General features: G+C 38.3%; 1 protein-coding gene across 1 annotated transcript; it reads left to right on the top strand.

Moving 5' to 3' along the window:
- Window positions 1–20329: 20329 nt before the first annotated feature.
- On the top strand, window positions 20330–21139 carry LOC149266024 (uncharacterized). The gene has a single exon (XM_089406849.1). The coding sequence runs from the start codon at window positions 20330–20332 to the stop codon at window positions 21137–21139; it is 810 nt and encodes a 269-aa protein (XP_089262975.1).
- The last annotated feature ends 1916 nt before the right edge of the window (window positions 21140–23055 follow it).

Below are 23055 nucleotides of genomic sequence, written 5' to 3'. Positions count from 1 at the left end.
TTGTCTCGAATCTCCATGGTAAGGAAAATCCATTTGCAACGTGGAAGGCATTGATGGACCTGTTTCAAAACAATAATGACCACATGAAGCTGGCACTAAAGGAAAAACTCAGAAAAATCAAGATGGAGAAGGGCGACTCAATTCTGAAGTACTTGACCAAGTTCACCCAATGTCGGGATGAGCTTGGAAGTGTCGAGGTTACTATTACAGAAGATGATCTAGTGAGCCTAGCACTTCTAGTACTTCCCAAGAGCTGGAACAACTACCAGTACTTAGTTAATGGGAGGGAGATGCTACCCGAGTGGGAGCAGTTGTGGTCTAAATTGGTACGAGAAGAGATTCGATAGAACACCAGAGATAGGACCTCATCCAAAGAATTGGAAGAGGATTTTTCATTAGTCGACAAAGAAAATAAAGCCAAGGGAAAGAAGTCCAAAGGTGAGGATGGTGTCAAGAAGAAGGACTTGTCTAACATCAAGTGTTTTCACTGTCACGAGTTTGGGCACTATGCCACGAAATGCCCGCAGAAGAAAGCAAGCAAGAAGGAGCTTGCAGTAGTAGCAGCAGGTGAAGCTCTAGCTTCACAATTCGAACTTGATTTCACTCTCATTGCATGCATGGAAAGCACTATAATGGGAATCATGTGGTATCTCGATAGTGGTGCCTCGTTCCATATGACGGGGAATAGAGATATCTTCAGTGACTTTGAGGAGAAATACCTTAAGCAAAACATAGAGTTTGGAGATGATGGGAGGTATAGCGCGACTGGAATTGGTACTGGTACTTTTCAGAGGGAGTCTAGCTGCCCTCTCAGACTCACAGATGTGATGTATGTTCCAGGACTAAAGAAGAATCATGTTTCCGTTGTGGTATTGGAAGATCGTGGCTACGATGTGATTTTTAGCAAAGGAAAGGTTTTCCTTAGACACATCGCCATGGGATAGGTGAAACAAATTGGTGTGAAAGTCAAGAACCTGTATGCACTTGAGGAACAAGATGCATGCAAAGCCTTGAGGAGCAAGGAAAATGTTAGAGACTTGGTGGTTGAGAGGGAGCATAAATTACCTCTCAACATGCAGCTTCAAGAAGTTGTGGAGCAACCACAATTGGAGAAGTAGAGAGGAGACCGAGTGGAGACATCCACTCAAGCAGAGACCTCCAGTAGAGGGAAATTTTGAGCCAAGTGGGCAAAGGGAGCACATGCAACCATACCTCCAAGTGTGACATGGGGCGATATGAAACCTTATTCCAAGAGTTTCAGAAATTGGGCAAGATCCATTGAGGTGTTTTTTGTCTCATGGATCATTACCTTGCGACAGGGGCCCACAATATTCAGTAGCAGGAGGATCAGTGTTAGACAAATACTGAGGAGTGCAGAGCAGTGTTGACAACAGAGTAGGAGGCTCAGTAGCAGAATCAACAACAACACAGTTTTTTCCAGTAGACAATTGCAGACACAGTTGATTCAATTTATTTTGTTTGGATTCTTTGGTTGCGGATGTTGCAGTAGCAACAAGAACATTGGAAACATTTGCATGCAAAACATTCCAAAGGTACCATATCAGAATAAATTTGAATTCCTTTCTTGTCGAAAGGGGGTGTTGAAAATAGCAACAATAAATGTTAAAAATAACATCAAGAAAATTCCTAATTCAATTTGTCCTTGAATTAAATGAGGAATTAAATTGTAATTCTATTCTCATAGCAACTTGTAGAAGTTAACTAAGTTAAGTTGACTTAGTTGGCTCAATAAATTCAAGTTGGAAGTCTATCTAGAGTCATGTAGAGTGATCCCTAAAATTTAGGGGCTCAGGTTAAGTTCTTATTGAGTTGTAATTATTTAATTCAGTTTAACTGAGTTAAATTCAATTAAACTAGTTCTAACTATTGGAGGAACAAGTGAGAGGTCCAGTGAATTAAATTGGGTTTAATTCACATGCAACGATTAATCAGATAATTGATAATTCACTCAAAATAGCTCATGCATGTCAGTTTTAATTCACATGCAGTGATTAATCAAATAACTAAAGGCCTATGGATGGATTGTGTAGTTATGAGTGAGGAATTTCTTAATTAAATATGGGCTAATTCCCTTGGAAACTGTGTAATGAAGCAGGAGCTTGGCAGGCAACATATTTGGCTAAGTATTGGCTTGAGCTGGTTTGTGAAGCAGTGAGATAATTTGTACTTGTGCAGAGATTGTTCGGGTTGAACAAACATTGTATTTTCTTCTCAAATCTTCTAGTTAATGCAATATACAGATAGCAGGGTTTTTTAGCTGTTGCTTTCCCCAGAAAAATATTGTGTTATGTGCAATTGAAATTCTTCCTTTTTTGCTTCATGATTTCATCGATCAAATTTTTTTGTTTCCACTGATGAGTAGAGTAAATTAAATTCTTTTGTTTTAGCATATCACATATCCGGCTAAAATATATGGCTGCCCATATTTTTCAATTATGATGAAGTTTTGTTATAATCTCCGCTAAAACGTCCTCTATCCAAAGATTCTAGAAACTTGAGTTTAAATTATTTAATTTTCATAATTCGAGTGCTCTATGGGTTTTTTAAGGGTGTTGAATTCATTTATCCATTCAAAAATGTATTTTAAACAACAACAAAAACTTGAAATTTTGTTGCCGGATTTTGGTGAATTTGTCTATAAATTAGACTACACCTTCAATTTTTGTATATTTTGTTTTTTTAAATATTTTTATGGAAATTTTTATAAATATTATTTCAATAATAAATTTATGAAAAATATAAACTTGAATTATATAATTAGAAGCATTTTTAAAATTTTTCAAATTTTTAGGTTTTTTTTTTTTTATTTAAAAATATAACTTAAATAATATAAACTTACAATCTCACTAAATTTATATCTAAATATTTAAAAAATAAATAGACTATTGCTGGATTATATTTATGGCCATTTGACATGACCAGAAATTATAGAAATTTAATTTTGTAAATTTGGAAAGCAACAAGATAGAGAGAGAAATGGGCCCACCGGAAAAAGAGAAAAAGTGGATAGTGGATACAGCTGTAGTTGTCATATAAAAGTCGTGTCTACGAACAAAAACTAAGAATATAAAAATCAATTGAGTTGGAAAATTGTAATGTAATGTAATGAGAAATTCCAGGAAAGGAAAAGTGTTGCGTATAAACAAAAATGAGTTGTGTATGAAATCATTTGAGTTGGAATGCAATGACAAAAATCAGGGAAAGGGAAAGCAAAAATGAAGAATATAAAAATAATTTGAGTGGAAAATCTTAATGCAATTAAGAATATAAAAATCATTTGAGGTGGAAAATCTTAACGCAATGAGAAAATTCAGGGAAAGGGAAAGTGGCGGTGAATTGACTTGATTTAGTGGGGGCAATAAGGTGAAGAAAGTGGGGAAAATGGCATGGAGGTTTAGTGGGGTAACAGGGTGAAGAAAGTGGCGGAAATTTGAATTTTCCAAAAGTTAGTTGAAGTTTTGTGTCATTCATATAAAATTAAATTCCACGAACCTGGAAAAAAAGAGGAAAGATGGGCCCTGAATAGGAAATCAGTCTACAGCTACGGGGAAAAATTAGAAAAAAAGAAATGAGTAAAGTGGTCACCGAAAAATCTGGATATTATTGGAATTTTGCTAGGTGGAAATTCAATTGTTTTAGTTTTGTTTAGGTCGTATCAATTCGATCACACGCGAAACATAGTGAAGAACGTGATATGAGATGGGAAAAATAAGAAGTGGGGAAATTTTGTTTTGGTTTTACTTATTTTCTATGTTACTGGATATAATTTATTGGAGCTTTTGCAACAGCTGTATCTGCAAAATTGAATATAGACATGGAAAACAATGGTAGAATTTAAAATGTGAACACACATATATTCAATCACAAAATATCAAAGTAGAGCAAGAGCTTTTAACTAATTGAACAACATCAATGAGTTTGGTTCAAGGAGTATCCATATCACACAATGACTCATTATATATCAACATATTTTCCATCCAATATTTCCAAGATTTGTCATCAATCATCCAACTTATGTAAATCAATGAATAAATTGATTAACTTAGAAATATTGTATTCATTGATTAACTTAGAAATATTTACTATGATAGATTGTATTAAAGAATTTAATATTAGGAATGATTACACCATGAAAGTGAGAAGTAACAAACAAAAAAATCATACTCCACTTAAGAATACTTTTTGATACTTTTTAATACTTTTTATAGCTTGTCATTGATACTCCAAGGGTCTTGTCAGAAACTAGTGTTTAATAGAGCTTTACATTAAACTCTTCTAAATATTTTGACTTCAAAATTAAAATAATATCTTTTTTCACAATTTTACCTTATCAAATATTCAAAACTTCTCTAAAAGGAAAAATATTAATAATGACTATAATAATCTTCTATTATATGCTCTTATCACTTTTATTTCTTATTACAATCACATACAACAATATTTTATTTCAAATACAAATACAAAATGTTAAAGTATTAAACAAATGTATTCAAATGTATTGAATATTCTTTGTGTATCTTTTATACGTCATTATAAAAACAAAAAACAATTTCTTTAAAAACTTGTGCATAATTTGTTCTACATTTTTTTTTTTTATAGTGAATGAGAGATAAAAAATATTTTCATGTGATCTAGTGTACAGATGTAAACAGTGTATCCCTTTGAAAATAATGTAGTGTACTAGGTGTCTTTTGATACAATGTTTTCAATGTACATTTTTAAGAGGTTCAATTATTGTATTTAATAGACATACATCTTAAGGAATTATATTACAAATTAAGCTTGGTTTTAGCTTATGTTACTATTACTAAATATTTAATGAGACATATTGTTTATTTTATGGTGTTTTTCAATAGCTTGGTATTAAATATAAAAGCAATACAACAAAAATAATGATAAAAATAATTCATTGTAATAACACACGTAAATCATGCACACCATGATTTACCATGCAAAACTCCAATTAGTGGAAAACCAATCAACAATATATATATTATTATCTTATGGCTTAAAAGTAGTGATGCATTGACTTAAAAGTAGCCAAGCCAACCAACATCCTAGCCCAATCAAGTGACCCCTCTATACAACTTAGGCGCATTACAATGGGGAATCCCCATGCCTTATAAATGCTTCATCACATGTAATCCATGGGCTATAATTTGACGGGCCACCAAATCTATGTGCTCAAAACCACCATTGTCGACCTAACAACTTTGATTATGTCACCAAGTCAACTTTACCATAACACTTGGAACAAATAGCTTAAGGTGATCATATTGTAATAACAAAAGAAAAATATGAAAAATAGATAAACAGGTGAAATTTAATACCCTTAAAGGACAACAACTTCAAATCCTTGTCTTTCAAAATGTTGTAACTTTGCAACTTTACCTTTGTCGATTGATAATATAGTGCATATCAACTTCAACAAGTATTACTTGGGGAGTCTCTCAAACCAAATCTAAACTCAAACGGCGTGGAAATTAGATATGCATGAAGTTAATCATGGGAATACGACCTTTGAAATTTCACCACTTTACAAATTTCTAACAAAAGATGGTGGATGGAGCTTAAAGGAAAATCAAAATATACAATGCTATCATTTTAATTGTCAAATTTTGTAGTAGAACTAAAGAAATTTATACAATATTAGCCCTTTAAGAAATTTGAAAAACAATGGATTTTATGAGATCTAACCAAACAACGAGTGCTATACTTAGATCTCATAGAATTACAATTGCAACAGATGGTTTTAATGAAATATACAATATAAAAAAGTATAGTTTTATAAATAATAATTAGATTACAACTAATCTACTTGCCAAACAAGGTGAAGATGATAAAAAAACACTATCTATCAATATTTAGGAAGAGAACAAGATAAGAACATATCTGATACACTATTTTTAACTATTGAAAATGTTGACTAAATATGATACAACACTTTTAATTACTGAAAATGATGATATTTATTTTTGCCTAAATTTTCAAACAATTTTTTTATGATTTGTTACGAACAAAATAACATTTTACTTATTGAATTAGCAACAAATTACCTCAATATTACTACCCTCGAATTTGGAGAGATGTAGGGTGATGTTGTGGAGACTTCCTTGCTTCCAAAATGCATCACCAATCCTTCCAACATTATTCAACATGGCTCTAATATCTTGTTGAATAAGTTTCCTCACACCAAATTTTATTAAAAAGGAAAAAACAGTTGCAAAGAGAATAGAAATCTAAAATCCTATGAGCCTCACATAAAAATAGAGTTAGTTTATACAACCTCAACTCTAAGGTCAAATTCTAGGAAAACAACGAACCATATCATCCAATGAATGCAATAAGTGTCCATTACATATTAAGATATACATAATCTCAACAAATTGACAAATATGCTAGAATAAAAAAATTCCTAAAACAATTAATTTAGACTTCTAGAACTTTAGGATTATGAGATTAATAGATTGACCCTTCCCTTTGTGCTCCCTTTATGAGAATACTATGATTTAGGATGGATCAGTCAGCCATTCTTGGTACTTCTCCATAAGGAAAGGAAAATACTATCCTCATGGAAGGATCGATCAAGCATTCCTCACTCTCCTCATTAATGAATATTATTCACCAAAAAGGGTTGGTTGACACTTTCATCAAATCTTCTATGACACAGTACCATGCACAAGGAATGCTTTGTTGACCCCTCCTTACACTCTTCCCCAATGAAATGATCAATGCTTTCAAATGCACTAATCAAACCTTTCTCATGCTCACTCATGATGAAAATATTATGATCAAGAAAAGGTTGGTCAATCCTTCCTTGAGTTCCTCATTAATGTGAATAGTATGCATCAAAAAGGGTTTGATGATCGTTCCTTAGAATCTTTGATGACATCAATATTATGCTTAAGTTTTAATGGAATCTTTCCCTAGGTCTCCCTCAATGAAAATAATCTACTTGAGAAAGAATTAATTGAACACTCTTAGTGCTCCCACATAATGAAAATACCATGGTCAAGGACTTGGGACGTTGGTTAAAAGGATCATCCCCTATACAACCCTTCCCTATGATTTCTTAGATGAAAATATTATGCCTTATAAAGGGTTATTAACTAATATATCCCTATGCATTCTATCAATGGAAATACTATGTTTGAGAAAGGATCAATTGACCTTTCCAATGGATATCCTATGACATGAATACCATCCTCGAGAAAATTTTGGTTAACCCTTCTCTATGCTCCCCCTTCATCAAACTACTATGATGAACATTTGTGATGGTTATAGAAACTTAAGAAGAAGAGAAGATATCCCTATAATGGCTGCAGAAGCTTGAAGAAGAATTTGGGGGTTTTTAGGTGAAAAATGGGTCTCAAAACACAATTTTCCCATCTATTTTCAAAGATATTTTTTGTGGGTCTATTAAAAAATATACAAAGGGGGTATTTATTGGATACATTTAACAATTGAGTAAACATGTAAAGAAATAAATTGAATATACAAGTAAAAATAAATAGTTTTTTTTTTTTCTTTAATAATAGTTAACTCTTATTGATTATTTTAACTATTATTTTATTTCTGAATTCAAATTTTGGTGATTCACAATGATGACATGCAAACTTTTTCAGATTAATCACATATGATTTTTGTTGTCAAAAAATCATATGTGATTAATCTGAAATAACTTTCATCTTATTATTATTTTATTATTTTTGTTAGGAGACCCATTTTAGGCCTCAAAATTCCCCTAATTTAAGGTAATGGATCCTATATAATAACCACAGAAGCCTAAAAAAGAGGGAAAATATCCATATAATAGATTTGGAAACCTAAAAAATTAGAGAAACTATCCCTTCTGACAACTATGGAAGCTAGCTTTAATATCTCTTCTACTACTACTACTACTACTACTACTATTATTATTATTAGTTCATGTTGATGATAAGGACTATATCAATCACTTCAATCATTGATTTTGCATTTGTTATACTTTGACTATAAATATTTACCTATTTTCTAATATGTAACATTAGACCGGGGAGGCAGGAGCGGGAGGGGTTCTCTTTTTCCTGGAAAAAGCAAGGGAGATTAAATTTTCCTGGGGCCTAGGATAGGCATCCAAAAACTAGGCGAAATATTTAGCATTATGGGGGATGGATTTGGCTTGTACCTCAAGAATTTATCACTTGCAGGTCTATGGTGACTCGATGACAGTTATAAGCCAGGAAAGTAAAGCTAAAGGTAGCCCTGAGCAAAGCATGTCTCCAGTGCTACATAGGATAAAAATTCTCAGGGACAAATTTGAAAGGGTCAAACTCTATCATATTAAATGAGATATAAATGTGGAGGCAAACTCCTTGGAAATCCAAGGAGTGTATCTATTATAGAACAAATCCAAGAGCAGAGGCTGGAGTATTTAATTAGAATTGATGGATTAATCAGTGAGATGAAATTTTTTGTACCAAACATCCTCGTGCAATGGAGGAGAATGAAAAACGTTGGATATTGTAACAGTGATGGATCACGAAAATTGTTCGTCATGCAACTATGGAAAATAAACAAGTGGAGCTAGACATCAACAAAATGAAAGGGATTTAAATGGAACAAGGTGAAAACCAAGCTAAATGAAATTCATCCAAGTGTGTTTCCTTCTTGGAGAATGAAGAAACTATGGAAATTGTTAATGGATCTTCTCACTTCCCTCCATCCTGGGAAGGCCCACAGTGATAAGTGAGAAGTGAGAGAGTCGAGGCAAGTGAATGTATGTAATGGAAAGTATAAAGAGAGCACCAACAAGTTGAGGAATTCAAAACTGGGGAGCTGAGGGATTTCTCCTTGCAGAGAAGGAACAACAAAGCAAAAGGCATCCGTAATGGGAAACATTAAAGGCTTCAGGGAGCTAGATAGAACAAGAACTCAACAGGAAGGTGCAATGGACTATGCAATAAATCTTTCAGTTCACTTGACAAGGATAATTCTGGAGGAAATGCACACACACAACACTAGTCAATTAGAAAATCAAACTTTTGGAAACAAAGGTTGACAGGCTTTAATTGGCAATCGATAGGTTGACATCCCATGTGGAAAGAGTAGAAATGGTAGCCCTTGGACCAGTTGCAGACATTTAGACCAATGAGACAAAGGAGAATGTGCAGAACCTTCAAAATCCAGTAGCACATAACGAGGTCCCCCTCATTGGGAGTACCAATTCGGTAGAGCCACCCTTGCCTCAGCTGGCAAATGAAGAAGAAGAATCTCACATCAATGATGAAAATGGGAACATGTAGTTTTTTTCATAAATCTAATAGTAGAGAATGTGTTGCAAGTACGTAGAGATTTTAGGTGCTTTATGGAAATGGTATGAGCAGAACTTATATAAAAAAAAGGTATTAGGAATTGGTTTAAGATGTAATAGTTGTCAAAAAAAACTTTTTGAAATCAATAGATGAAGCATGGATAGAATTTGTAATGAGTCCTTGCATGCACTCCATAGTTTTACATAGTAGAAAATGGTACAGGTTCTTTTAAAAAAACATATTAGACATATAATTATTATTTTATTTTTGTGTTATATTGAAATTTTGCTTACATCATTTTATTGGTGGAGAAAATTGAAGTATTATTGCAAAATGACGAATTTGATACAAGAAAAAACAAAGACCAAAAAAAAAAAAAGATAAAATTTAAAAACAATGAAGCTAAAAACAAAAAAGAAAAATTATAGCTAATGGAAAAAAAAAAAAATTATAGTTTTTTTCCTTAACACTAATTATCTAATGAAGATTTTTTTGACAACATTATATACATTAGTGTGTACATATACTATGTTACCTCTGAATAATTGCATGTATTATTAATAAATAATGTACGTGCGATAATAAGGATAAACTTAGTTATTATGATGGTGTTGGTACCTAATTTACAACTGATAACTATTCATGTGAACTTGATTTTTAGGGGATTAATAAAATATTTTGATGTCTATGTTAAATAATATAAATTTATATAACTTTACAGAAATAAAGTGAAAATAAAACAATTTAAGATTAGAAATTTTAGTTTTGGAAACCTAGAAAATAAGAGAACTTATCCCTTATGACAACTATGGAAGCTAGTTTTGATATCGACTAATAGAAGACTAACTAGTCTAAAAGGTTGAAAAACAAGGCAATTATTATTTCATTGTTAGGAATTCATCACTTTACATATAAAATCACAATCTTTATGTTTATTCTAATTATTATTATTAGTTGTTTGGATCATTGATTTTTCATTAGTTATATTTTGATTAAACATATTTTCCTATTTGCTAATATGTAACATTAGACAAATATTTCTTTGTTTGCTTTTTGTTATATCAAAAAAAAAATTCTACCATTTTATTGGTGGAGAGAATTGAAGTATTATTGCAAAATCACAGTTATTGAATTGGATACAAAAAAGAAACAAAAGCCAAAAGAATACAAAATCAAAAGTAAAAAATTTAAAACAATAAATTTAAAATAGAAAAAAAAACAAGAAAAAAAATCATTGCTAATGGGAAAAAAAAAAGCTATTGTTTTTCCTTAACAGTAACTATCTAATGAAGATTTTTTTTGACAACATTGTATACATTAGTGTGTACATATAATATATTACCCATAGTTTTAAAAAATGTTTACACAACTTATAGTAAACATGGGAGAGGGCGATGGAGTCTCGAAGGCGACGCAAGGAATGGGGTTAGGGTTTCATCTGACCTTCACTGACTGTGCCTCCCCTGTGACCGACTAGCCTCTTAATGTTTTCTTAGCGGCTTCCCCAGGCCTCCCGTATGCCAGCCCATCACAAACCTCTGTTCCGCCTTCCGTTTACTCTTTTCACTTATTTACTTTTACTGTCACGGACTTACCTTAACCTTCGTCGGGTCTCTACAGCGACATTCGACCTAGGGTTTCTGAAGGCAGCTGGCGCAAATTTTTTGAGGCGGTTATGGAGGACATTGTTGACTACATGGAGGACCCCCTTGCGGGCACCTCTATCTGGACTTCTCCGAGGGTTATTCCGGCGAGCAGCTTTCATTTTGGCTACGAACTCTCAGACACTGTGGCCATGCTCCCATCGATCTCAGGGCCCTCATGCTTGGTTGCAACCTTCTCCGAGACCTCCCTGTCCATCCTTGATCTCACAGGCCAGCCTCTGTCTCCCTCCACCCTCAATTTTGTTGATCAATCATTGGATCCGAGTTAGGGTTTATCTTTTGAAGGTCCTCCCTCCTCCGTTGGCTCCCGCCTCCCCTCTGCAACATCCTTCAAGGATCCCACCGCCCCCGGCCTAGACCCATCCGTTCTGGACTCCTCGACGCCCCCTTCTGGGAATTTCACTGGAGTGCTCCCCATTACTGGGGTTTTCCCCTCAAACCCTCCCCTGGGTGTCCTCATACCTAAGTCAAACCCTAACCGAGTCCCCCTGCCTAATCCCTCATCGGAGGAAGGCCCCCGTAAGCAAAAGAAGTAGTGGATTCTCAGGCCAAAGGATTTAGAGGTCTTCCTAAGGCTTGGAGAGGACTTCGAGTGGAGTGAGGCCATGGATACAACTGAAAGGGTTCTTGTTGGGAGAGTCAGAGGCCGCCACTACAGCGCAACCAGATTAAAACAGTGGGCATCAGAGGTATGGAGTGAACATCTTGCAGAACCCCCGGTGGTGCAAACCTTTGTAAAGGGCTAGTTTGCACTCCGCTTTGCTAGGGCAGAGCATACAAACTGGGTCCTTTCAGTAGTATGGCACATTGAGCAAGCCCCGGTTCTTCTGCGGTGATGGACTCCCCTTTTTGACCCAGAAAGAGAACAATTAGGGGCCAACCCACTCTGGGTCAGATTGCCTGGCTTGCCCCTCCAATTCTGGTCTGAAGATATATTCAGATGCATCGAGAAAATGCTTAGCACTTATTTGGAATATGACAAGTCCTATCTCTTGACAGGGAAGATGGTGTATGCTTGAATCTTGGTCCATATCGACACCAGCGGCGGACTTCAGGAATATATTACAATTCAGTGGAGGAACTTCTCCCGCAGGCAGAACCTGGACTATGAAGGGGTGCCATTTAGATGCAGAAGGTGCCATAAGGTTGGGCACCTTTACAAGGACTGCCCTCTTAACAAGACCTCCAAGTACACGGGCGAAGGGCAAGCGGGAAAGACAATTCCCTCTAAGATAGTCCAGGATCAGGAGCAGCAGGAACCTTACCCAGATGCAGGGAAGCAAAGGGATCCTCCACCATTGGACAACTCTCTTGTGCAGGGGTCCCCGAAGAAATGTGGCAGACCTCCACTACAGCCTCCCTCCCCTCCTCTCACTAGGGCAAGAGCGGCTGCTGGGGCGGCGATTTCTTTGGGTAAGCAGCTTTCTCCCTCCCTTTCTCCCTCTTGCATTCATGCTTATGATGCTGTGCTAAATTCTCCTGTTGATTTTTCCTTAAAAATGTCTAATCCCCCCTCTAATTATGGTCCCTCCCCCCCTTAGGGTGGCTTCCCCCCTCCCCCCCTCCTGCCCTATCCACCTCCTCGGAGGCCTCCCCCTGCCCCTAAATTCGCCTCGGGGCTTGGGACAGACTCCCCACCCCCTCGCTACCAGACCAGGTCAAGGGCCAAGCAAAAACCATTCCCTCTAGATCAGCCGAGTTTGGATCCCTCACCATCTCCCTTCCCCCCCTAAGCTCCCATGGGGCCGACCCTCCTCTCTTTCAAAGGCACAATTTCGAGCTGGAGGAAAAATTGCGCAAGGAAAACAATCTACCATTCATGGGGTACTTAGAGCATTGAGCCCCCCATTTATTCCCCCCTCATGAAGATAGCCTCCTTTAATTGTAGGGGGCTGGCTAGGCCCGACAAGAAACTAGCCCTTCGTAGACTGTTTCAATCTTCCCCTGTTGATATCATCCTCCTCCAAGAAACTCTGGGACCCGCTGACTCCATCTCCCACCTTCTGGAGGCCATGTTTATAGGATGGAGTTTCTTTGGGATAGATGCATTGGGAAGATCAGGAGGCCTTGTTCTGGGATTCAATGCACGATCTCTGCACCTCATTAACTGCTGGGGAGGCCAAGGGCATTTGGGAGCTGATCTTTTCTCTTCTAAGCTGGGACGGGAGTTACGTATCCTTAATGTGTATGGACCTTGCCATAATAGACCTGCCTTTTGGGACCAGTTCCTTGGCTCTATGCTTCTTCAGGCAGACCATCTCATTTTGGGTGGGGATCTTAATTTCTCCTTAGGAATCTCGGAGTCTTGGGGGTTTCATGCTCAACAAGACCCCTTGACAACCTATTTTGAGAATCTGCTAGAGCTCCATAATCTTATAGACATCCCCTCAGCAAAGCTCAGGCCCACCTGGAGGAACAAAAGAGCTGGAGAGGACAGCCTAGCCTAAATATTGGATCATTTTCTTATCAAGGAAGGGCTCTTAGTTATGGGTCTACTTCATAGGCAATGGGTAGGCTCGGGAGGGATATCTGATCACCTCCCTATATTCATGGAAATCAGAGGAGGTCCCCAAAAGCCAAAGGGGCCTTTCAAGTTCAGCTCATCCTAGCTCAAAGACCCCTCCTATCATCAGATGATTAAGGACTTCTGGAAGGCCCATCCCCCAATGAGAGTGGCAGCATAACAAAGGGTTTTGTCCACAACCTCAAGGAGCTGAAGAGCCTATCTAGAACCTGGGCTCACAACAAATGTTTAATTGATGACCAAACACTTCTAAAAGCTGAGAAGGATATAGCTGATCTAGAAAATGACCTGGCACATGCCACCAGCATTGCTGATCAGAAAGCCAGGCTAACAGAGCTTTACTCCTCAAGAAGGAAAATTCTGATGGAGCGGGAAGAGGTTTGGAGGTTGAGGAGCCGGGCGATCTGGCTCTTGGAGGGAGATGACAACACAAAATTTTATCACAAGTTTGCAAATGGGAGGAAAAACATCAACACCATCTGGAAACTCTAGGATGAAAATGGTCAGAGCGCCAATACCTTCCCTCAATTGGCCACCCTCGCAAACTCTCATTTTAAGCAGATTTACAAGGCTCCCCCTGAAGCAAATCTGGCTGAGATCATGCAAGTAGCCCAGTTATTCCCCCGATATGTGGACCAGGAGGCCAGTATAGAGCTGACTAAAGAAATTACAATGGGGGAATTGGAAGCTACGATCAAAGGTTTCAAGAAGGATAAGAGTCCAGGGCCGGATGGCTGGACAATTGAGTTCTATTCGGCTTTCTTTGAAATTCTGGGAGGGGATCTCCTGAAGGTCTTAGAACACTCCAGAGTCTGTGGATCGCTCCCTGAATCCTTCACCTCCACATTTATCGCCCTTATCCCAAAAGCTGACAACCCCTCCTCCTTTGATGAATACAGGCCCATCTCGTTGTGCAACTGTATTTATAAAATCCTTGCCAAGATCATAGCTAACAGGATGCGGCCCATATTATCCAAGTTCATCTCGCCAGAGCAATTTTCCTTCCTTCAGGAGCGACAGATCCATGAAGCAGTTGGGACTGCTCAGGAGGTGCTTCATTCGCTGCACTCTAAGAAAATCAAAGGTATGATCCTGAAGGTAGATCTCTCAAAAGCCTTTGATAGAGAAAATTGGCTCTATTTCAGAATGCTTCTCACACATCTGGGTTTTCCTTTTGAGTTTATTAAGTGGATCATGTGTTGTATAACCAATATTCCTTTCAGTGTTCTTATCAACGGAGTTGCCTCCCATTTTTTCTACTCTGAGAGAGGACTCAGACAAGGTTGCCCATTATCCCCTCTCTTATTCCTCCTGATAATGGAAGGCCTCAGCAGGCAGATAAAGGATGAGCACAGAAGGAATAGACTCAAGGGAATAAAAATTACAGCAGACTGCACATTAACTCATCTGCTCTTTGTGGATGATGTGTTAATTTTCCTCAACGGCAGTGTCGGTGACCTAACCATCTTGAGGAACATCTTTGCCCTCTTCCAAAAAGCAACGGGCATGACTGTAAACTGCAACAAATCAACCCTCACTGCAAATGGATGCTCCCCCCACGAAATTCATTATGCTTTGCAGCGATTCCACTATTCCCTGCACAGGCTGGAAGAGGGGCTCAAATACTTGGGGTACAGGCTGAAGCCACTAGGGTACAAAATTGCGGACTGGGTCTGGCTAATAGTCAAATTGGAAAAGAGATTAAACATATGGTACCACAAATTCCTCTCCAGGGCGGGCAGACTTATGCTCATCAAGGTTGTCTTGGAGGCCACCCCGGTATATTGGATGTCGCTGGCTTGGATACCTAGAGGTATCCTTAATAGAATACAGGCCATTTGTTGCAGATTCCTCTGGAAAGGGAAACAGACAGGAAGAATCTTTGCATGGGTAAATTGGGAGGCTATATCTTTACCCAAGAAATGGGGTGGCTGGGGCATTAAGAAACTCGAAGATTTTTCCTCAGCTCTGGCGACAAAATTGGGATGGGGATTACTCACATCAAACAGCTTATGGACTAGGGTGGCATATTCTAAATACATCGCCCCTGTTCCTCTGATGGACTGGGTCTTCCATCCTCCTAATGCACTCCCTGGGATCTCCACTATATGGAAGGCATCAAATCTCTCAACATCATCAAGGAGGGCCTCACATGGAAAATTCTATCAGGTATGAGAGTAAGAATTGGACGCGACCCTTGGATAGGGTGTGGAAACCTTCACAAGCTCCCAGAGGACCTCCTTTCCTTTCTCAGGGACAGAAATATTTCATATGTTGGTCAAATAGCAGATATGGAGCGCTCAACCCCTTTTTAGCAAGCTTGGAATTTAGCCCGTGAATTAAACATCCCCTCTCAATGGTCCTATCTTTGGAAGGACTACACCCGAGCCCTATCTGAGGCTCAGATCAGGATCAGGGACGAGGAAGATAAGGTAGTTTGGGCACTCTCGAAAGCGGGAAGATATGTGCCAAGGGAGGGTTATATGGTACTTGCTGAGGAGTGCCGACCACAAGAGATCAAACTATGGTGGAAGTTTCTATGGAAATTCAAAGGCCCCCCAGAGAAAACTTCTAATGTGGACCATCCTAAAGAACAAAATCCCCACGGGGGATAACCTATTAAAATGAGCTCATCATGGCCCCTTCTGGTGTCACCTCTGTAAATGCAATAATGAATCTGCTTTTCACCTCTTTCTGGAATGCAAGGCTGCCCGTGACCTTTGGCATTTAATACTTGCAGAAATCCCCTTCCTTATTAGATGGCAGGGAGCCTCGGTAACAGAAGCATGGTCAGTATGGTGGATTAGAGCCACCCCTCTTAAGCTTAGGAACCTTCCCCTCTTGGTCTATTGGGGCCTCTAGATAGCCAGGAACAATCTCATTTTCCAAAACTCCCTACCGAATTGGCCTTCCATCTCTTCCTGTATCATCTCTGATTACTCCCTCATCCTTGAAGATGAAGATATTCCCCAACCCAGGATTCTCTCTCCTGAACCCATAGACCGCTCCAAGCCTTGGGCCTATTTTGATGGTTCTTCCCAAATGGAAGGATGTGGGGGAGGAGCCATTTTAAACCTCTCTGCTTCCCATTCCTTTCACATTCAAATGGGGCTGGGGGGAGGTACAAACAACTTTGCTGAGCTGTCCACAGCAAAATTCCTCATCCAATTTGCCCTCCAATCACAGTGCCGAGACCTTCAACTTTTTGGTGACTCCAAAATTGTCTGTGATTGGATCAATAAAAAGACCAAATTCTAAGATTTTCTCTATTTCACATTCTAGATGAGGCCCATCATCTTATCATTGCTTTTGACTCATTTACATGTCATCATATTTATAGGAGTGAAATGCGGATGCTGACAACTTATCCAAAGAAGTTGCGCACAGGCCTCTCGGCTCTTGGCTGATTAATGAACATAGAGAATGAAAACACTTTTAGTTTTACCATAGACCTTTCATGGACATAGATGATGCAACAAGCTCTCTGGGAGCTTAGTTTTTTCATTAGCTATGTTTTTTCACATTTTCCCTATGTAAATATTGATATGAACTATTTATTTTCTAGCTACTTCAAGGACTCTTTTTTGTGGACAGACTGTAAAACTGACAGCCTCTACACCGGTTCCTTTATTTTTTGGAAAATAGAAAAATGATTATCTAGAGTTGAATGCCTCCCTACGTGGAAGAAAGGCAAATTTTTGTTCCTATTTTGAAACAGATCAGCATAGCCTTTAACAACATACGCTTAAGCATATATAGTAGGTAATTTTTATACCTCAATGAAAATTACGTTTTTTCCATGGGAAAAAAGGAAGAAGATATTACCCATAGTTTTAAAAATTGGAACTGGTGACTAGACCGATCAACCTAATAAACTAGGTTTCAAACTAGAACCAGACTGGTCATATCTCAATGAACTGTTTTTTTAAATGCATGAAATAATTAATTTTTAATGAAAAACAACTATTTTTAAGATTTAAAACATGATTCCAAACTAATAGAAACAAAATATGCAAAGTTTTCTCATCTATATACCATGTAAAGGTGAATATATAAAAATGGCATCGAGTGCAATACATATCATCAACAAAATACATAAGCAACGAGGCTCTAAATGGCCTATAAAGTCCAAAAACAATGCTACAAGCTATGGGGCCATTGGCCTACTACAAGACTAGAAGTCTACTGATACATATCAGTTATCAACATGATCATTCCTCATCATGATCAAATTCATAACCACTACTACACACAAGATCATCAACAAGAGCTACATAAACATCATCTTGATCAGAGTCTAAGGATGCCTCAACCTCATCTGCAACCTCAATAGTAGCACTGCCACCAATAACAATATAAGTGGACCTAGTGGAAGCACGAGTTGGTCGAGCTGCACGACTAGTGCCTTCCATTGGTTGTTTGGCTTTTCTTGATGTAGCTACTAACTTTGGTTTCGATGGTGCTACCAAATCTACATTGGGATCGTCCCCCCTAATGTTTTGTCAATAGCAAAATCAACCTCAAACTCAAGATCTTAAGTCTCCTCCCCCCATTCTGATGTTGGATCAATATTGTCGAACATAATTGGATCTAGATTAGGTCTTATGTTCATCATTTGGTTGCACCTTAGTCGAAGGTTGTATTGCATGAAGACAAGATCATTTAACCGTTTTTGTTCCAAACAGTTTCTCTTCTTCATGTGTATGCACTAAAAAATAGACCAATTGTGCTCACAACTTGAAGCATTGTAGGTTTGAGTAAGGAATCTAACTGTAAAATTTTGAAATTGAGGACATTGGCCGCCAAATGACTCCCACCAATGCACTGCAAAGAAAAATATATTAATTAGTAACTTAGTTCATTTCATTACTTTTTTACAAGTATTTACCAACAATTTGAATTGTAAATTTGTAAACAATTGAACTCTAAAAGAAAAACAAATTGGAATTTCTTACCTAGTTGATCCACATCTCTTGCCATATTTTCCAAGTTTTTGCCAAAGATACTTGCTGCCATACTAAAAAGAGTAATTTATTTATGTATTTTCAACTAGTCTACATGGTTGGGGACCATGCGCTCCAAGCAATCATACAATCCATCTGTAACCTTTCCAACCTGTAGATCTCCTAGTTGAGCTTTATAATGATACTTTGCATTCAAAAAGTACCCATCTACATGTATAGGACAATGACATTGATTGTTCCATCTGTTATCAACGATCTCCCATATACACCCATATTTAGCTAAATTATCATTTTAAGTTGCCCGTATATGCTCCTTTTCCTGATCCATTGCCTCATAAATTTATCCCATGCCCAATTTTTTCCCATCCACCATCTGTAGCACCTTAATAAGGGGCTCAGTAATTTTCAAAAGCTCTACATACCTTTTCCAAAAATAATTGTTAAAAACATTATTTTGGTGTATTTTCCATCTTGTCTATGAGCCCACCAAGATGAAGTCCAATCATAAGAAGAAAAAAATTTCTGCAAGTTTTTTTGCTGAGAATTGAGACATTGCAACCTGAGGAAGGGAGTTGAAAATCTCGTAATTGCGGGCCTAGAAAGCTCTTTTCCCCCAGTGTTTTTCCTCATTAGGCTCAATACCCATGAGTGGTTGTAGATTTATTTTGTAATGCACTTGGCATGCTCTACAATGTTTTTTGCCCACTCCACTTTGCCTATGTCCTCAAGCATGAGATTTATGCAATGTGTAACACATTGCAGTATTTGGTAGTTCAATCATGTCAGGAAACAAAGTCCCACATAGCTTGGTAAGGAGGTTAATGAGCAAAATTAAATTGGATATGTGCATCAAACCACCATCTAGCAATGCATTAAAAAGAAGATTATTTGCATTTTTTTCCAATGTTCATCCAAAGTGGGTTGATGACTTGGCTAGGAGGAAGTGGGATTATCAAAGGTCGTGGTGGTAGAGGATGAGAAATAACTCTAGATGTTTGACCTCTTTGTTCTTTTAGATTGTTGGCCTTGATGATAAGACCCAAGAGCAGAAGGAACATAGTGAAAGGGGTCATTGGTGGAAGGGATAGAAGAGAAGTTTTGAATCTCAAAATCATCATACCCACTCTCTTTCATGGCTTGTAAAATTTCCTTCTTCCTTGTAAGTTCTTCTTGGATAATGTTCTATGTAGCCTTATTCTCCTCAAACTCCTCAAACTTGGCAAGGTATTTTTTGCTAACATGACCTATCACTTCCTTTGGTGCATCACATGGCTTTGCTTGGCTTCTTATCCCAGCCAAGTGTTGTTTCAACCTGAGAATACCCTCTCCTCCAATAGATTTATTGAAAAATTTTGCATATCATTTTTCCATCAATCACATCATAATGAACCTGTGCATTGTCCTTGCCTTTTGGAGGTATGGCAGCTAGAAATATTTGAAATTTGCAAAGAAATCTGCCTTTAAAAATAAAATTCAACTAAGAAAATGGAAAACCTAAGATAAATTAGGGAAAAAAATGAACACATTTAGCCTACAAAATTTGATAGAAAATAAATAGATATTTGATAACCATGTAGCATAGAACACGTAAAAAAATTAAATACACAGACAATAGTGAAATATGGTTTTTTCAAGTGGGAAAAGATCATATTTCGGAGTTGAAAGGGGCGGAGGATGCACACTGCTAGGGTTTGCAGACGACGCGCGCAGACAGGGCTGACAAGAGACATTTGCAGGAGATAGCACGAGGAAGGCCGAAGACGATAAGCCAGGGAGGCGAATCTCGCTGAACCTGCCTTTCAGATAGCGGAATTTTCATTGGCAGAGCTAGGGTTAAAACCTAGAGGCAAGCTCTGAGTGGAAATGGAAGTTCCAAGGGGGGGGGGAGAGATCCCCTCCTTCAAAAATGTGGTAACAGGGGAGACCAGCGCAGATGGAGCACAGCACAACCAGAAGGAAAACTACGCCCCAGTAATGGGCAATCTGTGGCAGAAACGGATGAGAGGAAAATGTCTACCTAGGGCACAAAAGCAACCAAGATATGTCATTCCAAACAATAAACTGGAGGAATATAACTGTTACATGAAGGACCATGCCCTGATATGTAAATTCATAGGATACTGGCCTTCGGAGAAGGAGTTATACAGATGGATCGACCAAGGGTGGAGACCGAGGGGACATGTAGATCTAAAACTGGGAGCTCAGGGTTTTTTCACAGCTATCTTCACGAATCTGGAGGACAAGAACAGGATCTTTGAAGAAGGGTCGTATTTCATGAACAATGCAGGCTTGTTCATGAAATACTGGGAGGAAAGATATAGCCTAGAAAAGGAAAAACTGCTGGATGCCCCAGTCTGGGTTAGACTATTTGGGCTTCCTGACGAGTTTTGGGATCCTGAAATTTTGGAAGGAATAGGAGACTCAATTGGGAGCTTTGTTAAAATTGCAGAGGCTACAAAACGAGGCAAATATAATGCTTATGCGAGCATCTGTGTTTACATGAACTTGGCAGAACCCCTCCCAGAAAGCATTGAGCTGGAATATCATGATGAAGTCTGGAAACAGTTAATAGACTATGAACACATCCCTTTTAGATGCCGCAACTGTCATGAATACGGTCACCTGTATAGGCAATTCCCGCTAAACAAGGAGGAGGATTCAAGGAAAAGCTAGACGGATAATCAGAGATATGCAGAGAAAATGGAGGAAACAGAGAGGGGTTTTCAGCAGGTTACAAGGAAAAGGCGACAAAATAAAGGGGGTCCAAAAACCCAACCACAGGAGAAACCCAGTCACACGAGCAGTCAAAACAAGTTTCTGGTGTTGCAGAGCGAAAACGAGGATTATGAAATAAATCTGGAGGACGATGAAGACCCTGGGAACTCCCCAATGGAAATCGTCGGGGAAGATAAAGGTAAGGAGGAGAACCCAAGGAAAATCAGTGGAGAGAGACCGGAAGATAACATGGAAGAGACAACAATGCAATCTTAGATGGAGGTGGAAAATCAAGCTGAAAGCGAGGTTGAAGAGGAGAGAATCATGAAATGGCTAATTCAGGAATGGAAATATCTAGACAATAGATTCATACCTGAAAAGCAGAAACAGCTATACAAGGAAGTATTCCAGAAGTACAAGGAGAAAAAAGGAGCGAACCTGGATAAGTAGGTAATGGTAGGAAGCAAACAAGGGAATGAACAAACGGGAATGGGCAGCTCTGGCAAAAACAGTAGGAAAAGGGGTCGGAAGACGATGAATGAAACTATCCAGACAGTGGGAGAAACGTTGATAAACTCAGGAAAAGTGATACCTCTGTTAGAGGTATTCTTCCCCTCCTTCCAAAAGTTTTAAATGATAGTTATTAGCTGGAATATTAGGGGTTTGAACAGTAAGGGTAAACAAAGGTATATGAAGGATAAGTTGCAAAAAGAAAAACCTAGCATAATGATTTTACAGGAGACTAAAATCCCGGTCCAGCAACTTGAAAGAATACTGGACAAAAATAGACTGCCATATGAAGTGATAGGGCAAGATGCTATTGGCTCTGCAGGAGGTATTGCAATTCTGTGGAATCCAAATGAGATCATCTTAGATAGTTGGAGCAGCATGAGTAGAGTCCTCACGGGCCTGGGTAGGATAGTAGGAACTAAGGAACAGGTTGTCATCTCAGGGGTTTACGGCCCCCCCTCCCAGGGGAAAAGGAGAGTTTTATTAACAGTATGAAAAGCATCCGTAGACTTTATCCTGAAGCTGCTCGGATCATAGGGGGTGATTTCAATTTAATCAGATCCCTAGAAGAGAAAAAAGGAGGGGTAAGGAAGATGGACCACTTCATGGATAGATTCAATGAAATGATAGAGGACTTAAGATTAGTAGATATTCAGACTATTAATGGGATCTATACCTGGAACAACAGGAGGGGGGGTAAAAACCAAATTGCCTCAAGGCTTGATAGATTCCTAGTATCAGAAGCTGTCATGAATAAGGATGTCTTCGTCGAAGCCAAGATTATACCATCCATGGGGTCTGATCACTGGCCGATTAGACTAGAGGTGGATATCAAAAGGAATCGAGGAAAAAGACCCTTCTGATTTGAAGCATTCTGGTTGAGGGACCCAGAATTCATCAAGAAAGTTGAAGAGTGGTGGAGACAATGTAATGTGCAGGGGAAGGGAAAATGCACACGTTCCAATTAAAGCTAAAAGAACTGAAAGGGAGAATAAAAAAATGGAACAAGGAGGAGTTTGGTAACATTCTGGAAGACAAACAGAAACTAGAAGGGGAAATGGAGTCTCTTCAGCAAAAGATGATGTTGGAAGGTAGAACAGAGGAAAGCATCAATAGAGAAGGGGTGATTCTTGGCAGACTGGAAGAAAGACGGAAGCAGGAGGAAGTCTTGTGGCGACAAAAATCAAGGATAAAGTGGCTGAGGGAGGGAGAAAGAAATACTAAACTTTTCCATCAGGCTATGATCAAACATAGACAGAGAAATAGGATTCTTTCCATCAAAGACAAGAATGGGAATAGAGTGTTGGAGCAAGCTGAGATTGAACAAGTCCTGATGGACCATCACAAAGAAATATTAACGGAAC

This window comes from Pinus tabuliformis, chromosome 6 (genome assembly GCF_031772625.1).
Source record: "Pinus tabuliformis cultivar Carrire ecotype Pingquan chromosome 6, CPIR1, whole genome shotgun sequence".
Lineage (NCBI taxonomy): Eukaryota > Viridiplantae > Streptophyta > Pinopsida > Pinales > Pinaceae > Pinus > Pinus tabuliformis.
Note: the sequence above shows the minus strand (reverse complement) of the source record. Positions and strands in the feature narration are given on the sequence as shown.

Coding starts and splice junctions, on each gene's coding strand:
- LOC149266024 (XM_089406849.1), top strand. CDS start 20,330: ATGGAAGTTCCAAGGGGGGGGGGAGAGATCCCCTCCTTCAAAAATGTG.